We start from the raw sequence: 25,734 nt of genomic DNA on the forward strand, positions 1-25,734 counted from the left end.
AATATTTTCTACATGCATGACACGAGAAGCAAAGATGTATAAAGAGCACAAAAATAATTATAAGGTATAATCGTAGGTTATTAACCAGTAATTATTTATAAGTATTATTTACTTATTTAGTTGACAATGGTCGGTACGTTTTTGCGGTAGACCTTGCAAGACCTTGAAAGGCGTTGGTATAACAAGTTTCCTTATATAAGCGATATTTTTAATACCAATTTAATGTAAACAAAAGAAAGAAGTATAAATACCTACCCATTTTTGGAGAAAGTCCAAAAAAACGACGTTCACCGGTAAAGACACGAAAATTCGTCCACTGAGCACAAAACTCGTGTATTTATTGTAACACTCAAACAAAAGATATAAAATTTGCTTCACGAATTCGTAATGCCATTGACAATAGATTCGCGCTGCTTGAATTTCGAACACCGAATGCGGCCATTATTAATTTCAAACGCTAATATTAAACATTCGAGAATAACAAAAAAATAAATAACATTTTCCGTCACTGTAATTTAACTATTTAACCGGTTTTAACGTTATTACTTTTTACCACATAAATTATTTTTACAAAAATTCACACCGACCAATTATTTTTATGAGAATTTATTTCAATAAAACAAGTCTGCTTTTAATTCATTTGAAATTTTTGTTTTTAATCTGTACAGTCAAGAATCGCATGAAGCAGTTCGAAATTTGACTGGGAAAATGGTGCTTAATTTATCGCGACACAGATTAAATTATTTCGAGTTAAACAACCCAAGTGAGTAAATAGGTACGTTCGGATTTCGAACATTCGAGCAGTGCGAGCGGACGCGGCCGCTCTACAGAGATACACTTTTAAAATAGGAACAGAGTGAGCGCCGAGCGAGTACCTACATACAGAATTACATTACCGCGTCTAGTCTCTCAGTCTCTCTGCTGTAAGGTTCATAAAATCTCTCATTCGCAAAATTACAGCCACGTATATAGTAACTCCTTCTCGTGTCAAAAACGTTGATGTATCTCTTACAGATGTGTAATACATGGTACAAGGATTGTTATACGGCATACTTCATGCATTGCTGTTTCGAAAATGGAAACAAAATTTTAATGTACCTTTCATGCATAGATTAGTAAAGATACTTCGCCGCCTTGAAATTGAATGAAGCCGCAAATGGCTTATTATAGTAAGTTCTTTTTTTGAATTCTTGACAAATAAAAACATTTTTAGAGAAAATTTACGAATAAATAACTAATACTGCGTAATTTACATGATAAATAAACAATTTATAATAATAATTTCAAATATTTTAGGGACATTTTAGCACGGAGACGTGGCAAAACTTTTTTACGCAACTATTTTAATTCTCAAAACGGGGCACATTTTCTTGTTAGGAGTGAGTAATCTTTACTAATCTATGCTTTCATGGAATAAAATTGTAATTTCAAATTAAGTGTTTCAGCGCCCTCTATCGCACTGAAGAAACAAATTAATGTCTAGAAAATACATACAACATAATAAAGGTAGCGCTAATTTATAGAGTTGTAGAGAATGTTAAAAAAAATGTAGTAGGTTCAGAGACTTTAAAAATTCTATATTTAAATAGTCAATCTAAAACAAATGTCTCCTCGAAATTTCTATGAGAGACATAGATCGGAGTCAACTGTTCCCTACCGGGGAGGGTAATGTACATATGTCTTATTCCTTGGTACGTCCTAGAGCCCATACGGCTTGACGGATTTTAGTATTTGAAGTGTCGTTGGATACGTCTAAATTATGCCAGTGACATAGATTATATTTTTAAGCAGTTGGTATTTTTGTAATAACTTCAGTGTAATACACATTTAACTGTGTAAATAGGATTGCATGCATGACGTAAATTGTAATATATGTTGGACCTTAGATTCCATGTAAGTTTAATAAGTTCAATCCACATCACAGATTAAGTGTAAGTTAGTAGACTTACCTACAAGCAGTGATAGACTAGTGGTTAAGAAACTCTGCCTCTCGATCGAGGGGTCCGAGGTTCAAATCCCGGGCACGCACCTCTGATTTTTCAAAGTTATGTGCATATTAGAAATTAATTATCACTTGCTAAACGGTGAAGGAAAACTTCGTGAGGAAACCTGCACACCTGAGTTAAATCTCAAAGGTATGTGAAGTCTACCAATTCGCACTTGGCCAGCGCGCTGGACTATGGCCTAATCCTTCTCATTATGAGAGGAGACCCGTGCCCAGCAGTGGGACAGTAATGGGTTGATGATGATGATAGTAGACTTGAAGTATGGGAACGTAAGTTCAGCATAGTATTGATTCTCAAGCATAATATATTATATTTTTCGCCACCCTTAAAGTTAGTAACCAATTAGTGATTTATACGCAGTGGCGGATAAATTGGGGGAGGGGGTTGCTAAGGGAGCTCAAGCCGATGTATTTCCTTATAAAATAAAGCCGCAAAGGATCATAAAATCGGGTAAAAATAATGAAATAAATAACAATAATTATAATTAACCTTGAAGGACCTAATCTCGGCCATCTTAGGTATTTTTTTATAATTCACAGGTTGATACAAAAAAATAGGTGTATTATCATACCGTTAAAAACATCTGAGAAAATTGTGCCAAGAGTCTTGCATTATATTTGCCGCAAAAAGTTTTGGGAACGCGAGAAGACTCATGTCAGAAATTTTATTCTTAAACTATGAAATAATCAAATGACTCCATGGTTCTTTTAGAAATATACATAAGAATGACTTACATATATTTATTTTATATATAGTTATAAATATTTTAAATATATTCATAATTTACTAATAAAAAGTCTTATTTTTATAATATAGAAGTAACAAACGACTGCTGTCCATGGCTATCTATAATCAATCCAAGATTGGATAAGCGTCCCGCCAAAGGTTGGCCCCATGATCGTTGCTACCCCTGGATACTAAATTGAAGTGTAAGTATTCCTTACTCCATCACACCACACATAATTATAAATGGAAAAAAGCCTTCAAATAACACGATAAAATAAGTTATACCATGGCCACTCGCAAATGTAATATCCTACGAAACCTTGAAAAATGTCGATAATTAAAAAATAAAGTGAAAAAACCACACAAAAAGTTAAGTACGAAAAAAGTTAGCTAAAAATATCAATTGAATATCAAGTAATGTAATATCAGTTGCTATTTGAAAATTCATAGTAATTTGAACCTTATATGACCGTCGTAAGGCTATGGTGCAATGCAGATATTAAAATATTGACGCCGAACAATTTAGGATACTTAATATTCAATCAAAATTAAAATCTTATTGTTTATATGGCTCTACATATAAATCACATCCCTATGTGAGCTAAGAATTGGAGCTACGGATGTGAGGTAAATCGCGACCGGTGTAGTTATAGCATTTTCATAGAAATCCTTTGCTGAGATTAGTTCGTGGCTTAGTTTAAGCATATATCTAGTAGAATGACACCCTTAGACCCTAAAAAGAAATCTTTAAAAATGTAGTTACGCTAATTATGCTAGCATTACTAAATATTGCTAACTAATATTGCTAGCAATATTAGGTTGATGCAGGAAAATAGAGCATTTAAATGCAAAACAACGGTGACGTCTAGGGGTGGAAATTTCTGTCAAGAGCACGACTCGAGGTAAACTCGAGCCTATGTGCAATGTAAAGCTGTTTATGCACCATCCGTTCCAGCTATCCGTATATATTTATCAAAATAATTATTTTAAAAGAGGAAACTTCGGCCATATCAAAGTTTTGTTCATAGAGAGCATTATCCATTCTCTATTTCAAAGTATGTAAAGTGTACTAATCGCATTATTAAGAAATCCACTGTATCATACATCAGCCACCGTAGCTACACCACCATTAACTTACTACTGTCCCATTATTAGCACAGGTTACAACCTTTTGAAAATAAATCATCATTTTCAAATTTCACTGGTTCTGTGATATATGATTTAAATTTTAACTAATTTCTGTCCCTTTGCTGGGCAGCTCTAAACTTCTTACCCAATACCACATAGGATCGGAGAGAGCTCGATCTTTGCTGCTACCCCTTTAATCTCGGATAGTGTGTTAGCCACATAAGACAATAAACAGGTTGCCTTCGTAAAGTTGAGTGGTAGGCAGACTTTATCTCCTTCAATATTTTCCGGTCTGGTTTTTTGAATATTTTTTTTCTACTTATATAGCCCATGGACATCTGCTGTGTGCAACCAATTTCATATACAATAAAGGTTCTACCTAAAGCCGATCACAAATGCGCCACTCCTATGAACTTAAGATGGTCGCCTTAGAAACCGACGACCAGCGTGGAGGAGCAGACAATACTGATGACGTACCATACAAGTCTGACGCGCAGAGAGTCCCGGGTTCGATCCCCGGCCAGACAGATACCTAAATGATGAATTTAGGTGTCTGTTTCGGGGTCTGGGTGTTCGTGTATTTGTCTGCGTGTGTCCATAGCACCCACGATACAGGGAATCCTACCTAGTGTGGGACTGTGATTGTAGAAAGCGTTTTTTTATAACCGGCATCCAAACCTTTTAACGAAACGCATAACTATGCCACTTTAAAATTGTGTACATAGTTAACATTATTAAATAAACAAAATGAATATTCCATTTCCAATAATCCCCTAGCAATCGAGCTATGTCACGCAATTGCCTGAATCAATACGTTTCAGCTGCACCGGCCTTGTCCATGTCGAACACTTTTTTCGAACCTTTTTGGACGTCTGCACCGACTGAATGATTAACATAATAATAATAATACTAACAAGCATGTGAGTTAAATTAATAATTAATTACCCCTGTTATTAATAATACGCAATTTATACATTTTTTGCCTACGAATATCTAAATATTTTCATATTTGTGTCTTTGACAGACAAAAATTGGAAAATTTATTATTATCAATAGCGGGCGTAAGTTCGTCATATTATTGTCATGTATTAAAAAAACGTTAAACTAGTTTGCCTAAATAAGTTGCATAATGCCGTTCCAAAAAAAGTAAAGAAGCTATTTCCTCTATCTGAAATTTTGATGTATCCAGTGTCCCATGCTATTATGACACCTCAGTACTCTTAGTAAGAGTTTTTACTTTTTTACAAAAATGACTGTCTTGGTATTTGTTTACGCATTTGCCCATACATTACCAATCAGCGCCCCTAGCGGATTGTATCAGAACTTATTGGAAATATATGGGAAATTCGTAAACAAAGACAAAAACAGTAATTTTTGTCAAAACGTAAAAACTCGTACTAAGGGTACAGATGCTAAAATCCGTCAAGCCGTTTAATCTGTAAGGTGCACTAAAAAATAAATTGTACGAACACTTAAGCACATACGCTCGCAAAATGATTCCCTCCGCAGTATGGTATTCTGCATAAATATGATAAACCAAAAGAGATCTAATTACTCATTACTACTACTCTTTACATTAAGGTCTAAGATAATAACCACTTGATTCTTATAATAATAACCATATTATATTCATTTTTACACGAGATTTAATAATTATAATAATAAATTACTATCGTGAATCCAAAGTAACCGTAACCGCACATTGAAATATTATGAACTAATATATTATGTTGCTTCATCCACAATGTCTTAATTTATTTTGAATTTACATAAACATATGCAATAAATGATTTCAATTCCAAAATTAGAAAAAAATATTATAATCAGTGCGTTCTTTAAGCTGGGGCATATATGTATTACGTACTGTGTAGGGGCATTTTTTTTTAGAAATTATTTGCTCTCTTTATAATATAATAATCTTAACATAATTATGCTCTTGATCAAACTTATTGTGTTAACTTTCTACGAAAAATAGTAAAATTGACAAAAATATTTTGGTCAATGACTTTCATGTTTGTCCGGAATTTATTAACAGAAGTAAAAATGCCGGATACCAGAAAATACTTAAATGTAACAAAACCTTCTATATACTCATCGATTGCGGAGGGTAATGTATTTCAAGACTATGTGTGTATTAGTTATGCACCTATGTCTCATTCTTTGGTGCGCCGTACCGTCTAAACGGCTTGACGAATTTCGTCTAAATATCCGACTAAATATTCGTCAATTTCTAATAGGTATAAATTGTTAAAATTCGATCTTTGGTAGGCAAAAATTGGTTAGTTTCAGTTATTAATAGTTACAAAGAATGAGACACACGTATAGTTCGCGTAAAACTGCTAGTCCGCACTGTACCCTTACCAAGAGTTTTTACGTTTCGACAAATATGACTGTTTTGGTATTTGTTTACGTATTGCCCATACAAATTCCAATCAGCGCCCCTAGCGGATTGTGTCAGAACTACAGAGCGGACTAGTAGTTTTGCGCGGACTATCCCTACATCTCCTAATCCGAATTAAGCTGATAAAGCCGACTCACAACCACAACATTCAAGCATACAGAAAGTATACAAAAATATAATAAAATAAACCAATTATCCACATAATATTAACTTGGTTTACCGCGAATAGAACCGGTTGCACGTTCAATCAACTCGCCTATATACGGACACGACAAAGTCGAACGTATTAGGAAAATATCAATTTTGTGCGGTCCCCGCGCCGTAGTACACTATCGTTAGGTAAACTTTAAGTTTTATGTAAGTATGTCTTAGATGAGTAAAATACATAGATCGATCACTCCTAACAAGAAAATGTAACCAGTTTTAAGAATTGTAATTTTTGCGTAAATAGAGTTTGCACAGTACGCTATCGCTAGGTAAACTTAATGTTTTATGTAAGTATGTCTTAGATGAGTAAAATGCATAGATTGATCACTCCTAACAAGAAAATGTAACCAGTTTTAAGAATTGTAATTGTTGCGTAAATAAAGTTTTCACAGTACACTATCGCTAGGTAAACTTTAAGTTTTATGTAAGTATGTCTTAGATGAGTAAAATGCATAGATAGATCACTCCTAACAAGAAAGTGTAACCAGTGAGAATTGAAATTGTTGCGTAAATAAAGTTTTGCCACGTCTCCGTACTAGAATGTCCCTAAAATGTTTGAAAAACATACTCGTATTTATTAATTACGTAAATTACATAGTATTTGCTATTAATACGTACATTTTCTCTAAAAATGTCTTTTATTTGTCAAGATTTGAAAAAAATAATTCACATATCAGCGTATTGTGGCTTCATCCAATTTCAAGGCGACGAAGTATCTTTCTATTTTACTTTTCAGAGGTATAAATAAGTAAGGAATGGAAGGTCTTAATGGTTCGACTCCGTAGACACTAACGCCATCTCTATTTCTACTTATAATAGCAGTGTAGCGCTGCCGTGTTCTGGTTTGAAGAACTTTGCAGGGTGTGGTAAGGTATTCCTACTTAATCTTCGGGGATACGTATTTATAATCGACGTCAGGCTTGCAGTCCTATTTGGAGTTCACTTACATGCTTATGGGTACTTACCATCAGGTGAATAGCAACCTCATTTGTTACTGCAATGTCATAAAAAAAACAAAACAATATTATAATAAATATATAAAAATATAATATAATAATAATAATAATAATAATAAATCTATTACCATTCCTTAGGATCTCCGATATAACAAATAGATATATTTACTCTGTAAATATTGCCAACTACCAATTCTGTTAAAAAAAAAAATAAAGCATTTTAAAAATAGAACGTATGAATGAATGAATTAGGCATGTAGACTTCGAAACTGAGTATTTTTTTTTGTTTTGAACGTTCACGTTGTAAATGTTAATTTCGAAATCTATTCGTATTTCTTACGTAGGTTTTAGAATTCTACTCTCATGGTCAATGCACAAGGTTATATTATTTAGGCTTTTATATCCAAAACGAGTAATAACTTTAAAGTATGGCTGCGGTAGGTAATAGAGGAAATATTGTTTTTATTTGTGGTACAATTGTAAAATATACTAAAAAATACCATATACCTACATACAAATAAATTTCACGAGCAGTATTATGAATATACATTTTGTTATTTTTTTTTAATTATAGGAGAATAAATGGTTAGTGTCAGAACCAGTGCGGTTCGACTGGAGAGATACTACCGGCACCTATTTCTTGTGTTAAGCAGCTGTTGCATTTATGTGAAAGAATGTGAATGGTGGCTGACTTCCATAGGTATAAGAGGCGACCATCAAAGTCCTTGTGAGTGGGAACGCTTCCATGATGGGCTTCAGTTTAAACAACTGTTCTATAAAGAGTTTGTTACATATGTCCATGGGCAGCAGTACCATTAACCATAAGGAGGACTGCATGCTCATTAACTAATTCAATTTCTTATCGCACATTTACCTCCAAAACCGCACAAAATTTGCAAAAATAAAGTAAAAACAAAGATACTGGCAGTCCACTAAATAATAAGTGAATATATTTCTCGTATTTTCTTGCAGTTCATTTAAGATATAATACACTATTACACAAAAAAATAATAATAAAAAACCTTAAGAGATTTATTCGAAAATCTACCCGTGCAAAGAACCTCGAGAGTGAAATAATCCCTACTAGGGTTGTTGAGAATATCAGCATCAGCATCAGCATCCGCTGATTATCAGCTTTCTTTTAAATATCAGCATCAGCATCCGCATCCGCAACAAAAGATGCTGATATTTAATGCTGATATTGAAATTGTAACGTGTTCGTTGAAGGCTAGACCGAGCTTAAATCACGTGGAGTTTTAGCCAATCACAGAAGTTTATAAACACAAGTTGTCATCAAACAATCATTCGATTGTATTGACAACGTAATTTGATCACACATCAATAACTTTCGATCATAGTTCAATCAATCAATAACAGAATTATGTATTCAATTCATAATGCCACATCCAGTGAAAAGTGCAATATGACCAAATATTTTGTTATTGAACAAAGATACGACACACTGTAGTTTTTGTAAAAAAAATAACAAATAAATGCCGACTTTTGTGTCACTGCAGAGTGGAGGGTAGCTGAAGTGGATGTTGGTTTGGTACATGGTTCTGAAGTCGGTGCTAAATATATTTCGTTGGATAACGGCGTAAACAGCGTGTTCAATATGAGCGCCGGCTTCGGAGATCAACTGAAACAAATTTTGTCTCAGCACATGCCGAGACAAAATTTGTTTCGGTTGATTTTTGCTTTGTAGTGACATGGAAGTCGATTGTATTTTTTAATTAATTTTTTTTTTCACCTTTTTTAGTGATGACATACTAAAAATCTTACAAATGCACTAGTCGCCCTTACGATTTTTGAAAGTTCTCCTCGATTTTTCTGGTCATCAGACCCTTATTTTCTTATAATGGAACTACTTTGGAAATATCTTTTTTTCCAACAAAATAAAAATCATCCAGTTCGGTTCATAAACGACGAAGTTATCCGCGAACAAACAAAAAAACTATATATATACGGTAGAATTGAGAAACCGCCTCATTTTTTGAAGTTGGTTATAAAAGACTATTCTCGTAAGGGACGTACGTAAGGGGAAATACCTCAGTATAAAATATATTTATATTTAGTATTTTTAAATATCAGCATCAGCATCAGCTGATATTAATCTGCAAAAATCAGCATCAGCATCAGCATCAGCTGATCTAGTAAAAACCTGCATCAGCAACAACCCTGATCCCTACCCACCCTTATATCCTCGACAATGCTAGGACACGAAGGTGTGAGGCTGAGGGGCCACTACTCCCAGTTATAAGCCAGGCGAGTGACTGCAGTAACATATACCAACGCGATTTGAATTTTACATGTATATGAAATTTAAATTGCATACATTTTTGTGTTGGTATGACGAATAGTTTTTGTTTTAAATTTAAAACAAGTAATGGTTCTAGAATCCGCCTTTTTAAGGTACAGTCACGAGCATAAATATATGACTATGGGCAGATCAGCAAAAATATGTGACCCAATAACGAGTTCAATAATATATGCCTGCACGAACGCAGCAAAAATATCTGACAATTATAGGCAGCAAAAATATGTGATGATAACGTTGATCATATAATTGTGACATGTGTTATGACATGTGACGTCAAAGGGGCAATAATATCTGACATAATTTACAAATATCTTTGATGTAATCAACCTACCGGTCAAAGGGGCCAATGTATTTTTCCGGAGAAAGAATATGAGCAAAAATCACGTTATAAATATTTTTTCATATTTTTTTATTTAAGTAAGAAAAAAACAGGGTTAAATACAAAGACAGGATAAATATATTTTAACAGGGTGAATTTTCCAAATCCGAATCTATAAGGATTAGCGAAAAATGCTAAAAGGAGTTACGAGGCCGATATTGATAAAAACTAATACTGCATCTTTACTTAGGGTTCCGTACCCAAAGGGTTAAAAGACAACCGGAAAATAAGTATTATACTTATTTTTATAAAATAGTAAACATCTGGTGGTACGGAAGCCTCCATGTGCAAGTTTGACCCGTACTTGGCGAATTATTTAAAATATCCCTATATACGGGGATCAAACCAGTTCATTTTGAAAAAAAAAAATACACACCTTATATAATTCTACTATCGGATAGTGTCCCTTATACGGATTAAATTCTGGGATTAAATGACAAATTATAGGAAAAGCTTCTATTTCACCCTGTATACAACAGAAATTATATGTCCTAACAAGCTGCTAAGACAAAAATATAAAAAGAAGTTACCAACAGTTAAATGATACATGTAATTTTAATTATTTATATTAGCAATACCAAGTTCTAATATTAGCAATATTATCGGAGAAATAGGTTCCATCTTTATGATGTCGCTTTGATATATTTTTATCGTTAAAACGTGGGTAGTAGATCTTTTTATCCAACGCTGCCGAGTAACGTTTAGGAATTGATTGATAGTGTATTATTAGAAACCTATTCAATTTCTTTTTATTATAGTATTATTTTAATTAATTATTTTGTATTTTTTTTCATGATGTGTTATTTTTATAATAATAAGTTCTTATTTATAAAGTCACTGGCTGTTATCATCAGATATTTTTGCTGCCTATTAATGTCAGATATTTTTGCTGCGTTCTTGCAGGCAGATATTACTGAACTCGTTCTTGGGTGAGAAATTTTTGCTAATCTGCCCATAGTCATATATTTATGCTCGTGACTGTACAAGGTAACAAAAATTTAAATAATAGATTCGAATAATTTGTTATTAACTTATTTTAATTTTTTGTTTTAGTTTTTTACTTGTACATTATGTATAAATTATATTTTGATGTACTTAATATTTATAATTGACTAAAATATGTTTTTTATTGCATTACAACAGGACTCTTGTTACTTAATTTACATGCAAAAGCTATGTATAAACACGTAATAACTAAAATAAGGCATTACAATAATGATTTGACCCAACCATTGGCCCCACATTCCAAAAAACCTAACAATATTAAAACAACGAGATATTTCACATAATAATAATTTCACCCAACAGTTTGTCCAATACGTCAAACACAGTGAAATACCGCGAAGTCGCTACGCGGTCCTGTGCACGTCCTCTACTACGCGCCGTCCGCGTGACTCACTCATCGACTCACTCACTACACTTCACTGGCGCAGAGGCGCGTGCGGACGCCATTGCACGCCGCCATTTGTAAAATTCGAAAAAGGAAGCCTTTTATATTGCGTTCCATTTTTCATAAACGTACATATTATTACATAAAATTATATTATATTTACAAGTTGAAAATTAGTGCCATTTTATAATCTCTCTATTTATTATGTACCTCACTTCATTTCGTTAGCGCAAACGGCGCACGTGCGGACGATAATACGCGACGCCATTTGCAAATTCTTAAAGTAAGCCTTTTAATAATATTGTAGATAATGTTTAATACTTCAAATTAAGTAATTTTTGCACAATTTAATTTTGTAATTAGAAAATATCAATATAACTAAGTAAATTTTGTCTGTAATGCGAAATCTAGAGTCATTTTTAGAGATCTCGATTTATTAACTTCTGTTAGAATTTTGTGAAAAATCCGTAAATCAAAGAAAAAAATTATTAAGCGAAAACAGACGACTATAAAACGTTATCTGTACCGGTTACTGTTGAAAATTACAGAATAGTCTCTATCAAAGTCAATGTAACATACGGTATCTTTTAGGTACGGAATATATTTATCCGTATAAATATCGAAAAGGCATCCACGGGAGATCGGACATATAGTCACTAAATATAACATAATATTTAGAATTACCGCAAGAAATAATAAATGGGTGATACAAACAAGATTAACGTTTTCTATTAAAATAAAATGTGTGGGATAGAGTTAGCGACGTATGATACCTACATTTTTTCCGAGATGGTTATCCGACAGATACTATTCGTATACCTGACAATGAGACGAGTTTCTATCTATGAATATCAAACAATCTTTGAAAATACATTGTAAAGTTTTTGTCGCACATTACAACGAATATTTATTGTTAAAACGACATGTATTTTAGAATACCAAATGTAATAAAACTAATAAATATTAATTACTAGTATTATTAAAACTATGGTAATAAATATATCGTTAGGTTAATTGTCTACGATAGCTTGAGCAATTGACAGATTTAAATCCATTTTTATTAAACAATCTATGCAGTTGTTACGAACTTACCAAAAATCTATTTCTGCTTACTTACTGAAATCTTAGCATTTCAAGTATGCAGAAATTGTCAATTTTCGATCTTTAGTAGGTAGAGTATGCGATTTATTGGTTATTTATGGCGGGCGTAGACTTAGAATTTTTTCGCTACGCTATGTCATCCTATATCTATGTAGGCGGGCGTAAGTAGAGGCAACTCAAACGTTGCTCGGCGATTATTTAGTAGGTAAGGCAACTGAAACAGTTTCATACGCGATCGACCGATGACAGATTCTTTGAATAAAATCCTACATGTACCACTCGTCGGTCGTTCAAACAACAAATTGAAGCCCGAACGTTCTGCTCAGTAGCTTAAGCGACAAGACGGTAGTCTACGCAACTATCGCTCATGCGATAATAGCTAAAAGATGGTCAGATTTTAATTCACAATTACATAATTTCTATATACCTCCAGCTCGTTTGTCTAAGTGAACGAGAAACATATACAAAAGTTGCAATTTTGAATTAACGTCCTCACTGGACCGAGTAATACATTTTTGGGGGTCCGATCATCAAAAGGGTGACATCCGAACTCTATTATTAATTAAACCAGCGCTGCCCTTCGTCTACCACAGGGCTCATCTATACCTATACTGAATCGTAATAGTCAAGCACTTTATTTTTTATTTGTATTACCATAGCCGTAGTAACATTTTTTATAAAGCTATAACAAAAAAAAACACAAGTGAAAGTGAATTCCTATAAAAGAAAAAAGAAAATCTGCGTTTTTCAGTGCTTTTACTGTATCTTAATATTGACTGGCATATAAACATTTAAATTTAGTACGGAATTACGGAACCCATAGCGTACGAGTCCAGGTCGCACATGTCAATTTTTCCAATTGTCACACGAACGTCATGTTGTCATGCAAGTTGTCAGTTGTCAATTTCGTGTTACCAACCTTTATTCTAACATGAATAGGAAATTGGCGAATTGACGAGATGTCATAGCACTGACAGGATGAATATGAAGCCTCGTGTAGAGTAAGAAAATATTTTACGGTGTTAATTAGAGATGCGCAAAATATATCACTAAAGTGAAAAGGTATATATCTTTTTAACTCAGTGATATATATCACTCTTTTAGCTCAGTGGCTCACTTTAGCTCAGTAGCTCTGTAACGATATAAGCGACATTTTATATCAGTATATCAGAGAATCAGATCAAAATGTTTTGACATTTTTGATTCCTATAATTAATACAAAACTGGCAAGAAATTATATATGAATTTCACAGCCAACACTATTTGTATATCCCTGTTTTCATATTCTTAGCAAAGAAAAAAAGATTTTATTTAATGTTTAATACGTAATGCATTTGACTCAAATCAGACTCTCTCAGTCAGTCGCTCGCGAGTAAGTGATGAGTCAAATCATCACTTACTCGCGAGCGAGTATAACACTGTTGAGTTGAAGAAGATCTTATATCCGGAATCGTATGGACCTATGAACTCAACCATGTGACGCGGATATAAAGATATAATTCAAAATCGTCGGAGTTGATGGGTGATTAGCTCTTTGGTGAAGATATATATCTTTTATATTATTCACTCGCGAGCTACTCAATTCCAGTGTTAATTACTCTCCAATGTTTTGTCTACTAAAGATCGCAATTTAACAATTTCTGCCTAGCACACAATCCAAAATACCGATAGTTTGCAGTATCAGAGAGTTATTACACAAACATTACATAATTTTACAATTTGTAATAACTAAATAGTAATTTTGCAATTTGTTGTATTGATTGTATTGGCGGTTACTATCGAATTGCGATCGTTGATAGGCGATAATAGAATAAATTGATTATTGATAACGGGCATTCAAGACAAACTGATGGTCATTATTACCCGCATTTGCAGAGGGTAATGTTTTCATTAAAAGCTATTGTATAAAATTTCATTTCTAGTATCATCATCATCATATCAGTTTCAGTTGAGCACCGCCTGATAGTAAATGTTAGACTTAAAAAAATATTATTTAGTTTTAGTACCTTTCCTCTGACCTAATAAAGATTAAAAATCGTATATACTTTAAACTTTAAAGTTAACATGATAAAGTTCACTTTGTATTAAACTGTGTAACAAATACAAAAATATATTATGCAAACATTTTCCTTTTCCAACTAGTTGTCTGAGAATACGGGTAATTGAGCAAAAAGCAAATAATTTCCCCAACATCAAATTAAGTCAATAAAACTAAGTCATTATAATATGTTCTTTTTTAAAAATATAGATGTAAAAAACGAGCATGCAATCCATTTGCTAGTAAGTGGCCATTGCCGCCCATGGACATCTGTATTCAACCCCAGATAAGATAAGATTCCTACCTGAGGACGAGCACAGATGCGCCGCTACCCATGAGGACTACGTTGGAACACCTCGGATAAGTATGTCTGCCTTACCACACCCTTCAAACGAGGACACAGCAGCACTTAACACTGCTGTTGTGAGACCGATATATGTATAATGTAATATTATTGAAGGGTGTATTCATACAAAGTGAATTATTCAAATGGACCTTCAGGGCCAAATCCGAAACTACAAGGATCAGTGAAAAATGCTGAAACGAGTTAAGAGGCCGATTTTGATAAAAACTAAACGGCCTCAATATATATTTAACAATCTACTTCCCTAACCGGCAATCGGACGAATTCATTTTGAAAAAAAATACGCATCCTTATTTATTCTACTATCGTATAGTGTCGCTTATAAGGTGTAAATTCTGGGAAGTAATTATAAATGACAAACTGTTGTTCAAAAATTGTAATATATGCTTACATTATTTATACGATGTACTTATTATCCATTAATTTTTTTATAATTTATCACAATATATAAACCTTAAATACATTGAATGTTTATAAATAAAACAACACGCATTATAAAATAAATAGTGACGAATACAATAGTAGATTCAAGTATTGTTTTCGCCTACTGACGCGATAACGTAGGTTGCAGATATTCGCGGCAACAACTTTACATAACAGACTCTTGATAATAACGCGTCCATATACGATAAACAAATTAAATTATACTATTAAACTTTACACTGTATAATACAATGTATAATTTGAATTATAAGTTGTATGGTTATATAAATTGTGGGTACAGATTATTGATAATAACGCGTTCATATACGATAAAAAATAATTATACTATTTGACTTTACACTGTATAATACAATGTATAATTTAAATTATAAGTCGTATGGTTATATAAATTGTGGGTACAGATTATTGATAATAACGCGTTCATATACGATAAACAATAATTATACTATTTGACTTTACTATGTATAATACAATGTATAATTTAAATTATAAGTCGTATGGTTATATAAATTGTGGGTACAGATTATTGATAATAACGCGTTCATATACGATAAAAAATAATTATACTATTTGACTTTACACTGTATAATACAGTCTGTAATGAAAATTATAAGTTGTATAGTACAATATAAATTATGGGTAGGCTTTATTCCAATTGAAAATTATGAATAGAATTATTAATTAATAATCACTATTAGTATAAATAAAACAATACATTGTAATTTTTATTATTGTTTAAAAAACTACTTGAATTTTTTATTGCTTTGTTTTGTTTAATTTAATTTAATTTAATTTAATTTAACTTAATTTTATTTAATTTTATTTCATGTGACTTTGCATGCGGATCCCGTCCACATTCGTACCACTGGCTTGCTATCGTTTTATACATACTTTTCCTGTCATATGTGCCAAATACCAAGATACTGTAGTGAATCACGCGTGAGAGCGTACACGTGCGTGTCAGGAAAAGCCTATAATAAGCAATTATTATAAAACAAAATCCTGACTGCTTTAAGTAATAGCCTATGTTAGTCTCGTAATTCAGACGAACTTCATAAGTTAAAATTCATCAAGCCGTTTGTCAAGACATACTTACGAGTACGCTCCAAAAACATTACCCTCCGCAGTCGGATTAAATTTTCAAGGTGGTAGAACCCTTTGTGGTTCGATTCCGGCGGCAACACCGTCGCACCTATTTCTGCCTAATAACAGCAGTGTTAAGCGCTGCTGTGTTCTGGTTTGAAGGGTGTGGTAAGGGAGACATACTTTTCCGAGGCGTTCCAGCTTAGTCCTCAGGGGTAGCGGCGCATCTGTGGCCGACCTCAGGTAGGAATATCTAATCCTATCTGGGGTTGATTACAGATGTCCATGGGCGGCAGTAGCCACTTACCATCAGATGGACTGCATGCTCGTCTGCTACTCCTATATTATAAAACAGCCACTATTTTTAAATCATACAAAAACACTTTCAATGCACAAATTAATAACTTAACTTAACATTACTGTTATGAGGTAGAAATAGGTTTGGCAGTGGTGCCGCCGGAATCGAACCACAAAGGGTTCACAAAGGGGTAACATTCACCTATTTGAACTTAAGACTCGAGCACATAGAGCAGCTAACTTATGTATATTAGCAACAAAAGCACTTATATAAACAAAGTATATTCGTCAAAGCCCCAATTATATAATACGTTACCCGCAACGATCCGTGCCACTATTAAAATAGAATTATTTAAGCGGACACTATATAATTTTTAATTGACAAGTGTTATTACTCATTAAATGACTTATCAAATGACAAATCTATATAAGAAATATTGTTATCCAATATTAATTATTTTTCGATTTAATTCAAATTACTATTAATAATTATTGTATTTCTATTGTTTAATCAATATTTTTAATGTTGTGTTGCTACGTATATTTTATATTTTATTGCACAATTATTGTATGCCCGCCTGTGGCGGGAACATGTTGTACTCAAAATACTATGTTTGTACCATGTACCATGTACCCATGTTTCACAATAAATTTGATTTGATTTGATTTGAAGGGTTATACCACCAATATAGACGAATCCATATCACCTCATATGTTAAAATCCATCAGGCCGTTTTGGACTAGAGGGCTCGCCAAAGAATGGACATACACACGCTCAAAAACCATTACCTCAACATTCGGGTAAAAACGCATCTATTTTTAAATCATAAAAGGTCACTCTCCTTGCATACATTAAAATCTATTTTTAAATCATATCACTACTATCATTGCACAAATATCTATTTCCAGTAGCCTCCATTTACCGAGTAAATATAGGGGTTGTTCACGAAAGGGCACGCTGAAATTGCATCCGTTCCGTCTCTGAATATAAATCTCGCGATGACGCGTGATTGTTATTCAATACGTCATCAAAACTGCGTTATTAAGACTCATCTATACAGTATGTTGTTATTGTTAGGATATATTAATTAATTATCATGCCTTAATCCTTACCAATATTATAAATCCGAAAGCAACTCTGTCTGTCTGTCGGTCTCTTCTTCACGCCTAAACCACTGAACCGATTTTAATGAAATTTTGTACAAAGATAGTCTGAGACCCAAGAAAGGACATAGGATAGTTTTTATCCCGGAAATCCCACGGGAATTAGGGATGGCGATCTGAGATAGATTAATCGGAGAATCGATCTTTTGGACCAAAAAGTCGATTATTTTAATCGATATTAGTAAGGATTGAATCGTAAACTATGCATTTGATCAAGTGATGATTTTTAGCAAAGTTGTTTTCCATGAGCCCACGAAGGTCAGAGTACGACCAATTTTCGCCAGATGGCGCCACTTTCCTACCAATTAAGGTACGAATTTTCAGTTTTATGTATGTTAGTATGTCATATTATTTTCTTTTAAACGCGGGCGAAGCCGCGGGCACAAACTAGTTAATTATATGTAAAAAATGATGGCATTTAAAAAGAAGAAGTCGGTTAAAAAAGAGATATAATTGTTATGGAAAAAAGACAAACCCGCTGAGTTTCTTATCGGATCTTCTCAGTTGAGGTCGCGTTCTATCCGGTAGTAGTTTAAGAAAACATATTGTAACTGAGAATTTGTAAGTGCAACCGTAGGCCAACACAAGATAAATATATTTTATTTCATTTCATTTCATTTAATATTTGTCCCTGTAGTCTCGGGACCAGAATAGAGCTACGGTATCCCCTGCCTGTCGTAGGTGACTAAAAGGGGACTTCCGGGGTTGCGGGCGGCAAGAGTGGGAGCTCGAACCGTCCACCCTTTGAAGGTTTCCTATATTATCAACAAAAATAATAGTATAGTAGTTATTAGTATAGAATATGGTATAGTGAACAAGCATGTAGTCTACCGGATGCCTATAACAGTGCCTTTTTTATAATATAGGAGTAGAAGACGAGCATGCAGTCCACCTGACGGTAAGTGGCTACTGCCGCCCATGGACATCTGTAATCAGCCGCAGATAGGATTAGATATTCCTACCTGAAGTCGGCCACAGATGCGCCGCTACCCCTGAGGACTAAGCTGGAATCGGAAAAGTCTGGCTCCCTTACCATACCCTTCAAACCGGAACACAGCAGCGCCTAACACTGCTGTTATTAGGTAGAAATATGTGTGGCGGTGGTGCCGCCGGAGTCGAACCACAAAGGGTTCTACCACCTTCAAAAAATGCCTGTAAAATTTACATTTTTAAAGTTATTTTTACTTTTGTATGTGTTTGTCATAGCCGGTCACCATTATACATAAGTATTCTGTAAAATTTAGATTTAATTGTAAGTCTCTAACCTATTACGGTTTAAGAGATCGAACCTGTGACAGACGGTCAGAGAGCGGAGGATTAGTAATAGGGTATAGTCCGCGCCAAACTACTAGTCCGCTCTGAAGTTGTTACGAGCAGGTGTAGTCATACAATTTGCTATGGCGACGCGATTCATTTCTATATTCAAAGCGGACCAGCCGTTTTACGCGGACTATACCGTTTTTAGTTTACCCTTTGGGTACGGATCCCTAAAACCGAAATAACATTTCAATAGAGATGATTGACTTTAAAGAAGTGACATACAAATTGAGCTCACAAAAGGAGTCTTATCGTATGCACTGATTGCATCGCTTCTATATTTATTCTTGAGTTCATGTATTGTTATGAAAAACGCTCTGACGGTATCAATATGCACGCGTGTCCCATTTTCCTTTAAGATTCCTCGTACCTTAAAGTAAGGTTAAAGTAACGTAAGCATTACTTTATAAAATGAATTACATTTTTGATGTGAAACATCTATAGCCGCACGTAAAACCGATTTCTGGCGTGGCGACGCATGCCCTGGCGGCGCGTCGCCACGCTATACGAAGGTATATATATACAGTCTATATGCAGTAGTGTGTACGGTATGGCGACGCGTCGCCACGGCATGCGTCGCCACGCCAGAAATCAGTTTTACGTGCGGCTATAGATGTTTCACATCAAAAAAGAGGTAATCAAACTTAGTCGACAGTTGCAGTAACGCTTCTGTATCCGACCTCAACTAGAACTCTAGTCTTATCTGAGGTTAATTATCCGGATAAAACACCTCCCCCCCTCCCCCTACGCCCCCTTAACATAAAGCAGGGTTTCCCAACCCCATCTTATTTTTTTAATTAAAGAAGACACATAATCTATGCGTTTTATAAAAGGTCACCTTAATATGTTAAAATGGCCAAGCTTTTTGAACTGCAGGGCGTGCCAAAGAATGAGACATACATATACATACATCATAGCCTATGTTGGCCACAACAATTGTTTGAAAGCTAAAGAACTAACAAAAGTTCATAAGAACAACATTTTTATTTATGGATTGAAAGTATAAATCTAAACAATTTACTTAACTCAACAAATAGCAACAATAGTAAATTTGTAAATAACAATAAATTGTAAATTACTTCCTTTAAAAAAGATTGTTACAATATAACAATTGATTATTTCACTTTTCATCAAAACAACACAAGAAAATTAAATAGTTGAAAAACAAAGTTCACCTTCAAATACATAAATCAATTAACTATTATAAATGTAAATTGCGTATGCTCGACAAACATTACCCTCCACCGTCGACAAAAAACATTTAACTTCCAAACCATACAAAGTACTGTTGTCACGTGAAAATGAAAACGTGTACACTGTACAAGTATTATTAATAGATAAATGCCTAGTTACGAGTTGGTAGAACTCGAACACCTACGTACATAGGTTGTATGTATGTTGTATGGCTGTAGCTAACAGCTGGCGTTATGTCGCGCGATTTGTTGTTGACTTGAAGTCTGTGTCAATTACTAAATCAAATTGAGATATAGTCTGATTCATAATTAGGTGCCCAAAATGTAAACAAACAAATGTCACTGTCAAAATTAACAAGAAACAAATCACCTACGAAACTTAAAAATGACGGCACAAGAAATGTTCTCGGTTCCGATTGTGTTACCATTATCACATTTTAATTTTCTACCATAAACCTTGTTTTTTATTATTATTACTGTATGTAACGAAATTGAGGTAATATAAATTTTAGAAAATGCGAATTAATCTTAATATTTTTAGATTATTATTTTATTATTGTTGTATTAATTTAATATTGTCAAAAATAAGAAACTACCATTTGAAACGTTTTTTCTTGATAGGTCAACACCTTTGTTTACATTTTGGACACCTAATTATGAATCATACCATAGGTATTTTTATTGGGTAGTGCTTTTTAGGGTTCCGTACTCAAAGGGTAATGATTCGCCAAGTACGAGTCGAACTCGCACATGAAGGCTTCCGTACCACCAAATGTTCATTATTTATATTCATTTTATTATTTTCAACAATACTTAGTTATATGAAACAACAATAGATGGCGTTGGGGTGATGATGATATGATACGTAAACAACGTATAATAAAATTATCCATTGAACCGCAATAGATAGACACTTGATTTTTTTACAATTAGTAAATAAAATAGAGATAGGTAATTTTATTAGATAGCCGTTTTTAGAGTTCCGTCCTAAAGGGTAAAAACGGAACCCTATTATAATACTAAGCCTCCGCTGTCACAGAGCTCTATCTCTTGAACCGCAATAAATAGACACTTGCAATTTTTTAAAATGTATTTATATTTTATAAAGTTCTCGTGTCACAGTGTTAGTTACCGTACACCTCCGAAACGGCTTTACCTATTTGCACCAAATTTTATATGTATATTCAGTAGGTCTTAGAATCCGCTACTATCTATTTTTCGTACCCTAAGTGATAATGGTTAACATTTTTTATAAGCATTTTTTATACCCTTAACATTTTTTTATTTATATGGCAACACAACGTTTGCCTGGTCAGCTAGTTATAATATACATAGTTGTCTTACGTAGACCTATACATTTTTTATACTGGACTCATAGATTAGTAAAGATTACTCACTCCTAACAAGAAAATGTACCCCGTTTTGAGAATTGAAATAGTTGCGTAAAAAAGTTTTGCCACGTCTCCGTGCAAAAATGTCCCTAAAATATTTAAAATAATTATTTATGTATTACGTAAATTACGTAATTATTACGTAAATTAGTTATTTATTCGTAAATTTTGTCTAAAAATGTTTTTATTTGTCAAGGATTCAAAAAAAGAACTTACTAAAATAAGCCATTTGTGGCTTCATTCAATTTCAAGCCGGCGAAGTATCTTTACTAATCTATGACTGGGGTAATAAACGAGCAAGCAGTCCTGATGTTAGTGCTGAGTATTCACTGCCGCTTAAGGACATAGGTAGCAGACACCATACAGAACAGGGATTCTACCTCACGCAGATTATTATCGCGTTATCACTCCTGTAGTCTAAAATGATTGTCATATGCAATTCAATCGGCATCCACAACTTTCCACCGAAAGAACGAAACAAAGAACTGCTTCACCTTAAAAATAGATGTGGCGGTGGTACTGTCTATTAAACCATATAGGCTCTACCATCGTCCAAACGGTGGCAATGCATGGGCGGTCCTGGACACGTATCTTTAAGGTCAGTAAGAGTAGAACCAAGAGTAAGACGTAATAACTCATCACACTGGACAAATATAGAGTGCACAGTTGATGGATTTAGTACATTTATATTTGATTTTCATAGATTAGATAATTCACAGGCTGTCCCATTCTCCTCTTCTTTACTCTCATAATTATAAGCGGCCACCATACCGGTCTGACGCGCAAAGGGTCCCGGGTTCGATCCCCGGCCAGACAGATATCTAAATGATGAATTTAGATTTAGACACAGGGAATCCTAGTATGGGGATGTAAGTGTAGAAAGCGTTTATACTGGTTAAGTGCGAATAAGTAGACATTTGGCACCTTTGACATTATTTTTTGTATACGTTGCTACCCCGGAGGGCTTAGTTAAATCGCTTGAACCGCTTCGTATAAAAGATCTCTGTTACCAATTAGTTTCCTTACAATATTTTCCTTTACGATGTAATCAATATTTATTACATTGTAATACGCATTATTCATGTTAAAGAAACTAAGCATAATGTATTTCTTATTAACTAAATACTTATTAAATTTAAAGTAATTTTATCAAAAAAAAACAAAAAATAAGGCACAGAAAGGGCAATAGTCTCAAAATAAAACATAAAACGTTAATCGTAAAAACAAATAGTATTTTAAAACACTGACTCCCAAGTAACACGATAATATATCATTTCAACGAGAGATTTGTATTCGTATGAAACTAGACGGTCGGATTCGATAAGATTACGAACGCGACCTTTTTAAGTGACGCATTACATTGCTTGTTGCCTTAAAGCGCACTCAGTGAACATAGATGTAAACTTGTAATGTATAATACAATATTAGTATATCAGTGTAAGTCGGTGTAGGCGAATAAACGGGTGCGGGCCGGCCCCTTGCGTCGATTGAGTCACGAACGCCGCACCGTGCTGAGTATCACTGCATTCCTTCGCGATAATTCAACTTGTTCTTTCCACTGTACCTGTATACATTGATAGATAGTTACTATACTTAACAACTCAGTGTAGTGTAAAACGAGTAATGTATAGCATTTAATAGAAATCTTGTAGCGTTAAGGAAAGGTGGTATGTAGTTCGAGTTGACGCGGCGTCGTCATAATATTATAACGCTCGGTCAGTTTTTTGTCGAGCGCGGATTTTATTAGGCAAATGAAAACGCATGCGATGTTCGAATAATTTCCCGCCTTTAGCGAGTCATAGACAAGTTTTGTTATTCCAATATTATGAGTCAAATGATAAGTAGCTAAGTAGCTATAGCTACATTATTCCAATTATGGTTACATTTTGTTTTAATGTTTAATTGGCACAATTTGACCTTTTAGTACTAAGTATGCGCCATCTTGCACTAAGGTTACTTAAAATGGTAACATTTTTGTATCTAAAAAGATATTTTAAATGGAGTTGAGTATCAAATAGGTTGACGAATCAAACGCCAACACACACGAGCGTTGCCGCGGAAGGAAAGCTAGTTTTTACAAAGCATTTTTGATAATAACTGATGACGCATTATCCTTCTGGTAATAAAGTTGTGGTCGAATACATTGTGTTTAAGAGCAAATAACACGAATTGAAATGTACGGAGATAATTAAAGCGCTAAATACGTGTGTTTACTCATACAAAGATTGAGTGTGGGTACCGTTGACTTATACAAAGATGATAATTTTTGCTACATTTGTAGTTTTTTATTTTTATAATATAGGAGTAGCAGACGAGCATGCAGTCCACCTGATGGTAAGTGGCTACTGCCGCCCATGGACATCTGTAATCAACCCCAGATAGGATTAGATATTCCTAAGTGAAGTCGGCCACAGATGCGCCGCTACCTGAGGACTAAGCTGGAACGCCTCGGAAAAGTCTGCCTCCCTTACCACACCCTTCAAACCGGAACACAGCAGCGCCTAACACTGCTGTTATTAGGTAGAAATAGGTGTGGCGGTGGTGCCGCCGGAGTCGAACCACAAAGGGTTCTACCACCTTAAAAAAATTCTACATTTGTAGGGTTCATCATTTGTATGGTTCTACATTCATACTGATTCTCTCTGGTACCAAGTCACATAAAGACCCCATATCGGAGAGTTGCGTTAAATCCGTACGATTCTAAGTGTAGGCTATTTTTTTTATTTGCAAAATAATACACCACGCTAAGAAAATTTGTATGAGATTGCCAATTTTTAAAAACATAGTTAAGTTAGCCTGCAATATCATTCATATGGTTTTACTCCGATGTTACCTTCCCAACTACCTTAAAATTATTTTTTTACCTAGAAATCGAATCCGAAACCCTTCGCATATCAGAGTGGTAAAACACTACCACGTGGGATCACCGTAACACCAGATCAGAACAGTTAGATGTCATTTTAACAACGTTACATAACATTGTTCTTACCAACGCGACAAAAAGGCCACCATTTTTTAAAACACTGAAAATTTTCCAATGCCTGAATACAGGTAACAAGGTTATCAAGTAGGTATTGAAATATTTCAGCCTTAATTCAGATAGAGATAATTTTTTTTGAAAATAATAGTTATGGTCAGTCTACAGTCTTCAATTTTGCATTGCAACATATGACGTAAATTCGTACCAATCATATTATAGTCTCAGTGCTGGGCTTAGGCCTCAGAATGTCTACGTATCTCCATCCTGGCCAAGTGTGGTTTGGTCATAGATTAGTAAAGATTACTCACGCCTAACAAGAAAATGTGCCCAGTTTTGAGAATTGAAATAGTTGCGTTGAAACTTTTTTAAGTTTTGCCACGTCTCCGTGTTAAAATGTCCCTAAAATATTTGAAATAATTATTTATTACGTAAATTCCGTAATTATTACGTAAATTAGTTATTTATTCGTAATTTTTCCCTAAAAATGATTTTATTTGTGAAGGATTCAAAAAAAGAACTTACTAAAATAAGCCATTTGTGGCTTCATTCAATTTCAAAGCGGCGAAGTATCTTTACTAATCTATGGGTTTGGTAGACAGACACCTTTAATAATTTTAAGAGTTCTCAAGTACGTAGGTTTTTTAAACAACTTAAAAAAAAAAGAGTTATTAATTTTATTACTCAATTTGCAATATCAGTGATATGCACTTTATAACTCAGGTCTGTTTGTCATCTAAGACCTGGGCTAACATTAAAGTGTGGATGGATATTCTCACTACTAAGCTAAATAATTGAACCCGGTCACAAAAGCATTACTACCTACTGTTGCGGAGTAAAATACTCAAATTT

General features: G+C 34.0%; 2 protein-coding genes across 3 annotated transcripts in view; both read right to left on the bottom strand.

The window, feature by feature from the left end:
• LOC140745924 (uncharacterized) overlaps positions 1–25,734 on the bottom strand; it is a 65,056-nt gene that overhangs the window by 32,337 nt on the left and 6,985 nt on the right. The window contains exon 1 of one of the 2 annotated variants that reach the window (XM_073077887.1): positions 256–808. The exons of the other annotated variant lie outside the window; for it this stretch is intronic. Within the exon in view, the coding sequence (XP_072933988.1) occupies positions 256–259 (4 nt within the window). The 5' untranslated portion in view covers positions 260–808. Of the gene's footprint in view, positions 1–255; positions 809–25,734 lie in introns of those variants that run through there. 2 annotated transcript variants of the gene reach the window in all.
• Positions 23,197–25,734, bottom strand: part of LOC140745927 (zinc finger X-chromosomal protein-like) — a 28,824-nt gene continuing 26,286 nt past the window's right edge. Inside the window, exon 7 of the mRNA XM_073077889.1 lies at positions 23,197–23,469. The gene's annotated coding sequence lies outside the window, so the exon portion shown is untranslated. The remainder of the gene's footprint in view (positions 23,470–25,734) is intronic.

Source organism: Epargyreus clarus, unplaced genomic scaffold, assembly GCF_041222505.1.
Source record: "Epargyreus clarus isolate Ecla_fem2 unplaced genomic scaffold, WU_Ecla_fem_2.2 ptg000011l, whole genome shotgun sequence".
Taxonomy (NCBI): domain Eukaryota; kingdom Metazoa; phylum Arthropoda; class Insecta; order Lepidoptera; family Hesperiidae; genus Epargyreus; species Epargyreus clarus.